This window comes from Myotis brandtii, unplaced genomic scaffold (genome assembly GCF_000412655.1).
Source record: "Myotis brandtii unplaced genomic scaffold, ASM41265v1 scaffold407, whole genome shotgun sequence".
Taxonomy (NCBI): Eukaryota; Metazoa; Chordata; class Mammalia; order Chiroptera; family Vespertilionidae; genus Myotis; species Myotis brandtii.
Genome location: NW_005365639.1, coordinates 95,311 through 105,742, shown reverse-complemented (window position 1 = coordinate 105,742; position 10,432 = coordinate 95,311). Strand labels below are relative to the sequence as shown.

The window sequence follows — 10,432 nt, the reverse complement described above, 5'->3', positions numbered from 1 at the left end:
TTTCTCACAGACAATTAGAAGCCGTTAAAGGATTTTCACTGGATGTTCATGTCAGAGGGATCACTGTACTGTCACAGCAATGGGAAGATGGGCTGAGGATGTAAACCTGCAGGCAGACGCCTGCCAGTAGACAGTAACTGCTCAGACAGAAAGGATGAGGACTGGAGCCTCACTGCTACCAGCGGGGAAGAAGCCACTCTGTACACACAAGTCGTCTTTTGTAAATTTTACCATCCTATCTCTAAAGTATCTCCCCACAATATATACACACTTCAGATAATTAATTCCAATGGGTTATATCTGAAAAGAAAGAAACATCAATTGAGCTATCAGCTGTTAAGTGTGTATACATTTTTTTGGGACACCCTGTATTTCTTTGGTAGAAGTCGGGCGTAACAAAGATCATACTCCTTTGTGACACAAAGTATCACCATGCAATAACATCAGCTAACATGAACCAAGCACTCATTATATTGCCAACAGTTGACAGGAGACGGTCTGCATGCTGCCTTTCTGTTTGTCTCCGTGTATTAGGTAGATCTGCTATGACTCCCCAACTTGTTATGATGGCTTTATGATGTAGGTGTCTTGTGGGACTCAGTGGCTCAATCTTCTAGATCACCTGAGCTAGGTGCTCCAGGAATGTCTCTTGTGGGTTATGCGCGCCCTCCTATTGTAATTGAGTATTACATGCTGTGGGCCTGTTCATGGGTGGAGTTAACCCTCAGGTTGGCTGACTATAAGGATAAACCTCGATCACAGTATATGAGTCGCTGTGCAGGGGAGGCGCCCTGCCCCCCCCCAGTTGGAGTTGTTCCCAGTAGGGTCTGGTGCCTGTTGGAATCCCCCTTTGCATGTGCTTTTCGGCTAGTTGGTTGGGTTGAGCTCTGGTGTGGTCTGAAGTCCAACACTGGTTGTGTTGGTGTCCCAGAACCACTTGGGCAGGTTTCTGGTGCAGGCTGATGTCAGATGCTGCGAGTAACTGGCCTTGGGCTACCTGTTTGGACCTACCACACAATTCACTGTTTGTGGCTGCTTCTTTTGCGCTTGGGTGTGTGTGGGAGGGACCAAGCTGTGTACAAGCCTCGGCTTCCTCTGGGGGCAGATCAATGAAAGGTCTAAGGCACCCTGAGGTCTGCCTACTCCGTCACCCACTGAGGCCATCTGGTCTTCCTCCAGGGCCTTCTGAAGAAAGGCTGTAGAGTGGGCCCAGGCTGCCCCCACCCACAAACACTTCCACAGGGTGTGAGCTCGGTAGGGCAGGGTGACAGGAGTTGAGAGGACCAATCGAGTGGGTCTCCTGCGACAGGCCTGCATGCTGAGCGAAGCCCATGCCACACGGAGCCTATTTAGACCTGAGTGGTCTACGTGCACATCTGCTTCTACCAAAAGTTGTGTGACTTCCAAGGGGTGGTGCTTGTTTACAAATTTATTTTTCCAGTTGTACTTGTCAAGATTATATAATCAAACATTACATACATATAAAATATGAATACAAAAAAGTCATTTTTAAAAAATTAAGTAGCTTGCTTTGGAAAGACCCAATAAAGGTGGGTGGGCTAAACAGTAACAGCCATACATAACAATAAACAACACCAGCAGCACCAATAAACTGCTGCTGGATTTGGTGGAAGCAAAACAAACAGATGAACAAAACATGGGGTGGAGGGACACGAAAATGCCTATGTTTCCATAATCAATATATATTATCAAAGATGAAAAATAATTAACAATATAAATATTTAGAAACAAAAGAACAAACAATATATTTAAAAAACTGGACAAATTTATGAGAAAGGCATGTTCAAACCCAAGCAGAAAAAAACTTCAGTGACATTGTTTTTCCTCCGATAAACTCATCTTCTCAAAAAACCAGTATCTTAGAAACAACTGATGTAATCTGAAAATGCACTTACGAGCCTGTGGATTCTGAAGAGCCACAGCTTTGTCAATCCTCAGCTGAGACTGAAGGGCAGCCACCTCCCAACGACGAAATTCAGGTGCTGTGGTGACATTGAGCAGGAACTCCATTAGAATTTCGCTACAGAAGACATCAAGATACAAGTTAGGAGTCAAAAATTTAAAACCAACATCCATTCTACGTAATTAACACTCTCAAATTAAACTTTAACCTTGTGGCAAGTACACTGTTTTAAGCACTTGGCAAATCATAACCCAAAACCAAATTCAGAGGTCATAATGCTACATTTAGAACTGAGCAGCTCAGTATTTCTTTAAAAGTAGATGTCCTAGCCCTGGCCAGGTACCTCAGTTGGTTTTGGCGTTATTCCAATATGCCAAGGTCATAGGTTTGGCAGAAACATGAATCAAGCAATGAATGCATAAATAAGTAGAACAACAAATTGATGCTTTTCTCTCTCTGAAATCAGTAACTTTTTTTAAAAAGCAGATGTCCTAATACATGCAGGTGCTTACATGTCATCCCGCAGGCATTCCACAGTGTAGGCCATGTTTTCTCTTGTTGAAGTCACACTGCATCAGAAATAATGACAATGAATTATTGGAATCAAAAGTTTTCCCTTATACCTTTGTTAAACCAACCAGTTCCTTGGGAAAAAAACCACAGAACTATTTTGAAGTATAAAAAAGTATAAATAATATACATATTCATCAATTAAAATTTTAAAAATATTTAAAAAGCACCCTGACTGGTGTGGCTCAGTAGATAGAGCACCGGCCCATGCACTGAAGGGTCTCGGGTTCAATTCCCGGTCAAGGGCACATACCTGGGTTTTAGGTTCAATCCTTAGCCCCGGGCATGTACTGGAGGCAACCAATTGATGGCTCTCCCCACACGCCCCCCTCCATTCTCTCTAAAAATCAAAGGAAAAAACAATTCCCCTCCCAAAAAACTATGTTGTACATTTGAAACTAATATAATACTGTATGTCAACTATAATTGAGAAATGAAAAAATATTAAAGATATTTTTAATAAGAAAATAGCAAAAGAAAAAAGCAAATAATTTAATCTTAAAAAGGAAATCCTGACATATTATACATAGATGAATCTTGAAGACATTACGCTAAGTGAATTAAGTCAGTCATAAAGGGACAAATATTGTATAATTCCACTTATATTAGATACCTAGGTAGTCAAAACACAGAGACTGAATTTCTCACAGACAATTAGAAGCCGTTAAAGGATTTTCACTGGATGTTCATGTCAGAGGGATCACTGTACTGTCACAGCAATGGGAAGATGGGCTGAGGATGTAAACCTGCAGGCAGACGCCTGCCAGTAGACAGTAACTGCTCAGACAGAAAGGATGAGGACTGGAGCCTCACTGCTACCAGCGGGGAAGAAGCCACTCTGTACACACAAGTCGTCTTTTGTAAATTTTACCATCCTATCTCTAAAGTATCTCCCCACAATATATACACACTTCAGATAATTAATTCCAATGGGTTATATCTGAAAAGAAAGAAACATCAATTGAGCTATCAGCTGTTAAGTGTGTATACATTTTTTTGGGACACCCTGTATTTCTTTGGTAGAAGTCGGGCGTAACAAAGATCATACTCCTTTGTGACACAAAGTATCACCATGCAATAACATCAGCTAACATGAACCAAGCACTCATTATATTGCCAACAGTTGACAGGAGACGAGGGTCTGCATGCTGCCTTTCTGTTTGTCTCCGTGTATTAGGTAGATCTGCTATGACTCCCCAACTTGTTATGATGGCTTTATGATGTAGGTGTCTTGTGGGACTCAGTGGCTCAATCTTCTAGATCACCTGAGCTAGGTGCTCCAGGACTGTCTCTTATGGGTTATGTGCGCCCTCCTATTGTAATTGAGTATTACATGCTGTGGGCCTGTTCATGGGTGGAGTTAACCCTCAGGTTGGCTGACTATAAGGATAAACCTCGATCACAGTATATGAGTCGCTGTGCAGGGGAGGCGCCCTGCCCCCCCCCAGTTGGAGTTGTTCCCAGTAGGGTCTGGTGCCTGTTGGAATCCCCCTTTGCATGTGCTTTTCATGTGGCTAGTTGGGTTGAGCTCTGGTGTGGTCTGAAGTCCAACACTGGTTGTGTTGGTGTCCCAGAACCACTTGGGCAGGTTTCTGGTGCAGGCTGATGTCAGATGCTGCGAGTAACTGGCCTTGGGCTACCTGTTTGGACCTACCACACAATTCACTGTTTGTGGCTGCTTCTTTTGCGCTTGGGTGTGTGTGGGAGGGACCAAGCTGTGTACAAGCCTCGGCTTCCTCTGGGGGCAGATCAATGAAAGGTCTAAGGCACCCTGAGGTCTGCCTACTCCGTCACCCACTGAGGCCATCTGGTCTTCCTCCAGGGCCTTCTGAAGAAAGGCTGTAGAGTGGGCCCAGGCTGCCTGCACCCACAAACACTTCCACAGGGTGTGAGCTCGGTAGGGCAGGGTGACAGGAGTTGAGAGGACCAATCGAGTGGGTCTCCTGCGACAGGCCTGCATGCTGAGCGAAGCCCATGCCACACGGAGCCTATTTAGACCTGAGTGGTCTACGTGCACATCTGCTTCTACCAAAAGTTGTGTGACTTCCAAGGGGTGGTGCTTGTTTACAAATTTATTTTTCCAGTTGTACTTGTCAAGATTATATAATCAAACATTACATACATATAAAATATGAATACAAAAAAGTCATTTTTAAAAAATTAAGTAGCTTGCTTTGGAAAGACCCAATAAAGGTGGGTGGGCTAAACAGTAACAGCCATACATAACAATAAACAACACCAGCAGCACCAATAAACTGCTGCTGGATTTGGTGGAAGCAAAACAAACAGATGAACAAAACATGGGGTGGAGGGACAGGAAAATGCCTATGTTTCCATAATCAATATATATTATCAAAGATGAAAAATAATTAACAATATAAATATTTAGAAACAAAAGAACAAACAATATATTTAAAAAACTGGACAAATTTATGAGAAAGGCATGTTCAAACCCAAGCAGAAAAAAACTTCAGCGACATTGTTTTTCCTCCGATAAACTCATCTTCTCAAAAAACCAGTATCTTAGAAACAACTGATGTAATCTGAAAATGCACTTACGAGCCTGTGGATTCTGAAGAGCCACAGCTTTGTCAATCCTCAGCTGAGACTGAAGGGCAGCCACCTCCCAACGACGAAATTCAGGTGCTGTGGTGACATTGAGCAGGAACTCCATTAGAATTTCGCTACAGAAGACATCAAGATACAAGTTAGGAGTCAAAAATTTAAAACCAACATCCATTCTACGTAATTAACACTCTCAAATTAAACTTTAACCTTGTGGCAAGTACACTGTTTTAAGCACTTGGCAAATCATAACCCAAAACCAAATTCAGAGGTCATAATGCTACATTTAGAACTGAGCAGCTCAGTATTTCTTTAAAAGTAGATGTCCTAGCCCTGGCCAGGTACCTCAGTTGGTTTTGGCGTTATTCCAATATGCCAAGGTCATAGGTTTGGCAGAAACATGAATCAAGCAATGAATGCATAAATAAGTAGAACAACAAATTGATGCTTTTCTCTCTCTGAAATCAGTAACTTTTTTTAAAAAGCAGATGTCCTAATACATGCAGGTGCTTACATGTCATCCCGCAGGCATTCCACAGTGTAGGCCATGTTTTCTCTTGTTGAAGTCACACTGCATCAGAAATAATGACAATGAATTATTGGAATCAAAAGTTTTCCCTTATACCTTTGTTAAACCAACCAGTTCCTTGGGAAAAAAACCACAGAACTATTTTGAAGTATAAAAAAGTATAAATAATATACATATTCATCAATTAAAATTTTAAAAATATTTAAAAAGCACCCTGACTGGTGTGGCTCAGTAGATAGAGCACCAGCCCATGCACTGAAGGGTCTCGGGTTCAATTCCCGGTCAAGGGCACATACCTGGGTTTTAGGTTCAATCCTTAGCCCCGGGCATGTACTGGAGGCAACCAATTGATGGCTCTCCCCACACGCCCCCCTCCATTCTCTCTAAAAATCAAAGGAAAAAACAATTCCCCTCCCAAAAAACTATGTTGTACATTTGAAACTAATATAATACTGTATGTCAACTATAATTGAGAAATGAAAAAATATTAAAGATATTTTTAATAAGAAAATAGCAAAAGAAAAAAGCAAATAATTTAATCTTAAAAAGGAAATCCTGACATATTATACATAGATGAATCTTGAAGACATTACGCTAAGTGAATTAAGTCAGTCATAAAGGGACAAATATTGTATAATTCCACTTATATTAGATACCTAGGTAGTCAAAACACAGAGACTGAACACAGAAAGGTGGCTGGCAGGAGCTGGGGAAGGTGAAAACATTCTGGAGATGCATGGTTCTGATGGTTGCTTCATGCCACTTACTGTAGAACCGTATACTTAAAAGTGACACATTTTATGTTATTTTACCACAACTTAAGAAAAAAAAAAAAAAGACAAGTGAAGTTGCAGATCTCTGTATCCTTCCCAGGCTAATTCCCTTACTCTCTCCCACTCTAGAGACAAACATATTCATAAGCATTATACATTATTATTTTGCTTTTAAAAAAATTATAAGTGCCTCATACTTTAAAAAAAATCTTGAAATAAAATTTTCCATAAAACATTGTTTTTAGTCTCTGTTGATACGCAGCTCTAGCTCATTCCTTAGCTGCGGTGTAGTAGTCCCATGATTTGAGTGTATCATACTTTACCCATTTCCCTAAAAGTGGCCATTGAAATTGCTTCCAGGCTCTACAAAGACATCTTTGTGCATCTGGATTAAAAAATGCTAGGTTTTAGGGTATGCTCATTTTCAATAATACTAGGTATTTCTTGATTCTTTTCTAAGTAGTTATATCAATTTATACTCCCACCAGCCGTAAAAGATAATTTCCATCTCCCATAACACTCCAACACAACATATAAAAACTGTTGGGTGTGGCATGATAGCAAACTATTGATTACAAGTAAAGATTGCTGTTTCTGGCTTCCTCTTCTGGTATTAGCCTGTTCCTATCCTTTGTTCGTCCATCTTCTCTTTGGTTGTTTTTTTCACCCTAACTTGTAATTCTTTATTTTTCCAAACAATCCTCTCCATGTTATGTGTGTTGCAAATATCTATGCCCAGTTAATTAAATTTTTACTTTAAAGCATAAAGATGATTTACATTTTGATGTAGTCAAATTCATTAGTTTTTTCCTTCTTTAAGAAATCCTTAACCATCTTGATAACAGAGAAAAGTTCCCTTACAATAAGTTTTCACTATTTATTTACTATTACTTATTTTTAACAAACCTTAATTTACCACCAACTGCTTCAATTCCACGGGTTATCTTAAAAGATGACGCTCCTTTTGTAGTCTTAAAAGAGAAAGAACAATTGTTTTTAGTTTTTTAATGCTAAGTTTGCCAAACAGCACACTATATCATAACCTACTATCTTACTGTCATAGATTCAAAGGGAACTTTACCTGAATGGTGGATCCTTTTTAGTTTAAGAATTATAAAACAAAGTTCACCAAAAAGCACAAGTATAGATTTTTATATAAAGTACATTTAGGCAAAAATTCCATTATCAAATACAAGCTTACTGGATTCATCAGTCTTTTCTGAAAGAGATTTGCATATGGGAAAGAATAATTTTCTTTTAATTTTTGGTATTTAAAAAAAAACTGAGCCCTAACCGGTTTGGCTCAGTGGATAGAGCGTCGGCCTGCGGACTGAAGGGTCCCAGGTTCGATTCCGGTCAAGGGCATGTACCTTGGTTGTGGGCACATCCCCATTGGGGGGTGTGCAGGAGGCAGCTGATCGATGTTTCTCTCTCATTGATGTTTCTAACTCTCTATCCCTCTCCCTTCCTCTCTGTAAAAAATCAATAAAATATATTTAAAAAAAAAACTGAATTAAAAAAAACACTTGTCTTTTACAAATCAATAAAATATATTTTTTTAAAAAAACTGAATTAAAAAAAACACTTGTCTTTTATGCTCCAGCATGAACATTCAGATGGACACTAATTTAATACTTCTCTGTGGTAAATATCCTGTGGTTTTTCATGTTATATTAGGGGATTGTAGAGGGTTGAATAGTGTCCCCCCAAAATTCACATCCACTGTGACTGTGACCTTATCTGAAAATAGTGTCTTTTGCAAATGTATTTGAAATGAGGTCACAGTAGATTAGAGTGGGCCCTAAATTTAATAGGAATGGAAGACTCAAGTAAGAGGGACATTTGGACACAGAGACAGAGGAAATACTGTGTGACAGGAGAAAATGGAGAGATGCAGCTACAAGCCCAGGTACACCAAGGACTGCTGCCACCACCAGAAGGAAGAGGCGGGGCAGAGGGAACTCGGTTCTACTGACACCCTGAGTGTGACTGCTAGCCTCTAGAAATCTGAGGATAATTTCTGTTGTTGAAGCCACTCAGTCTGAAGTATATGTTATGGTAGCCCTCACAAACTAATACAGGCACACTGCTTTTCTTTCCTGTAGACCAGGAGACCACGGTATTTCTAAACATAATGAGGTAGTAAAGATGCTTACCAGACTAGATGCAAGACGAAGCAAATGAGAGGTTCCTAAGTTGTTAGAGTCCTCGTACCTACTGCCAGCTTTAATGAACAAACCGATTCTTGATGCAGGAGCATAGTTTTCCAGAGACGCAATCACTAAACCATTTGGTAATTTGGTAAACTGTATTTAAAATAAAGTAGAAACAATAATATAAAGCAGAGATGTGATTACTGTCTTTATATTACCCAAGATATAAGGCATGTGTCGGTTCCGGGGAGCCACTCCGTGAGACTAACCTCAAGGTCCTGAGGATGTACAGGTGCTCCTGCAGGGGCAGGCGTGGCTTTCACTTTGGGAGCAACTTTGAGGGAATAAAATCTCTAAACATACAAAAAAGAAAGGTTACAGACATTTCTCAGAAAAACAGTATATCGTATCCTAGTGTGCCCAAGCAATAGAAGGTGTTCAGGGGTAAAAGAACTCCATGGGAAGATTTGGCTGATTAACTTGTCATGGACTTATGAACCCACCATTTTAGCCACGCCTCTCTTAAAACTCTATTTATTTGTGAGTTGTAGAGCCTGAAGGAATGCCAAGTTCTACATACTCACTTTTACCATGTAAAGAATTACTGTATTTTCTTACACCTTTTAACTACCTTATTAATGCTCAAGTGGCTCTTTCTAGCTTTAATGCATTTTAAAAAGCGTGGCATTGTCACAACCACACCTTTTTATAGATTTTAGCATTACTGCTTCTCTTATCTGCCCAAAGAGTCTCATCTTTTTAGTCTACTTTCCAATTGAAATAACATCTCCTTAATCATTTTAGTCACTTTTAAAAAATCCAAAGCATACCAAGGAAAACTTCTACCAAGCCCCAAGGATTTCCCACAGTATCTTCACTCTCTTGTGTGCTACACCGAGACTACACAATGAAGATTTGTATCTTCTTTGACTAATACAAATTTATATCATCCTGAGATTAACAATAGCTCACCCACAGCAGAATCTCAGTGTGTAATATGCAGCCACCGATAAGGTAAAGGGTCCTCTTAAATGTTGGCTAATGAATCTAAAATGCAGAACTTTTCTTGGACAAATGATATACAGGACCCAGAATTTACTTTATCATGCGTGAAGTTTACGAGGTTACTAGTGGATATCATGTTAAGAGTTAATAAAACACAGTATTGCCAAAATCAAACGATCCAATGTGAACGACAGAGGGCGCTTTATAGTGCTTTCAGCAGCAGTGCACTAATTGGTTCCTAGTTTTCATTCGCTGCAAGACTTTATAATGATAATTACAATGAGCTCTGCTTTATCTTCAATTTTGTTTGCCGGTTGTGGTATAGTTAACCCTACTTGTGATTTTGGCTTTTAATTATCCCAAAATTAAAATTTATGACATGTGGGCCTAGAAGTTCAAATATGAGTAATCCATAGTTCTATTGCCAAGGGAGATTTTGGTACTTTTCCTTCAAATGTGCCTGAACAGTGACGCTTCGTGGGTTATGTGTTTATTTGTCCCATTCAAAGAATTATCCTAGCAATTACCAGGTCATTTAAATAACAAAACAGGTATAAATTTGTTCTTATGTAAAATATGTTATAATTAGAAACAATAATTACTTTCAAGTTTCCCGCAATTTGTTTACATTGGCGCTCTCCAGTTGTTACTTTTGAGTTGTTTTTTTCCTGCTGGAAGGTGGTGAATGGCAGGGAGCTTTGGGACCTTTTGCCTGACTCCCTGAAGCCCTCGGAGGGTGGTTAATCGCCGGCGGGTCTAGGCCAGGGCGGAGAAGATAACCAGCCTGGACTGGTATAATCCGGGTACATCTACTTCAACATCAAGCCCCGGAGAACCCCATTCCCTGGTCTTCCGACCCCCCTCTAGCAGGTGAGGCGCTCCCTAATAGCTCAGCGAGGCGCTCCCGGCGTCT

The 10,432-nt window shown here is 40.1% G+C and overlaps 1 protein-coding gene across 1 annotated transcript in view; it reads right to left on the bottom strand.

Annotated features, from left to right (window-relative positions):
* The window catches only part of LOC102239933 (cytochrome b-c1 complex subunit 2, mitochondrial), a gene marked incomplete at its 5' end in the record, with an annotated part of 36,579 nt that extends 26,320 nt beyond the window's left edge, over positions 1 to 10,259 (bottom strand). Inside the window, 6 exons of the mRNA XM_005873349.2 lie at positions 5,054 to 5,178; positions 5,574 to 5,630; positions 7,268 to 7,332; positions 8,518 to 8,667; positions 8,784 to 8,867; positions 10,122 to 10,259. Coding sequence (XP_005873411.2) covers positions 5,054 to 5,178; positions 5,574 to 5,630; positions 7,268 to 7,332; positions 8,518 to 8,667; positions 8,784 to 8,867; positions 10,122 to 10,259 — 619 coding nt within the window. The remainder of the gene's footprint in view (positions 1 to 5,053; positions 5,179 to 5,573; positions 5,631 to 7,267; positions 7,333 to 8,517; positions 8,668 to 8,783; positions 8,868 to 10,121) is intronic.
* Positions 10,260 to 10,432: the final 173 nt, after the last annotated feature.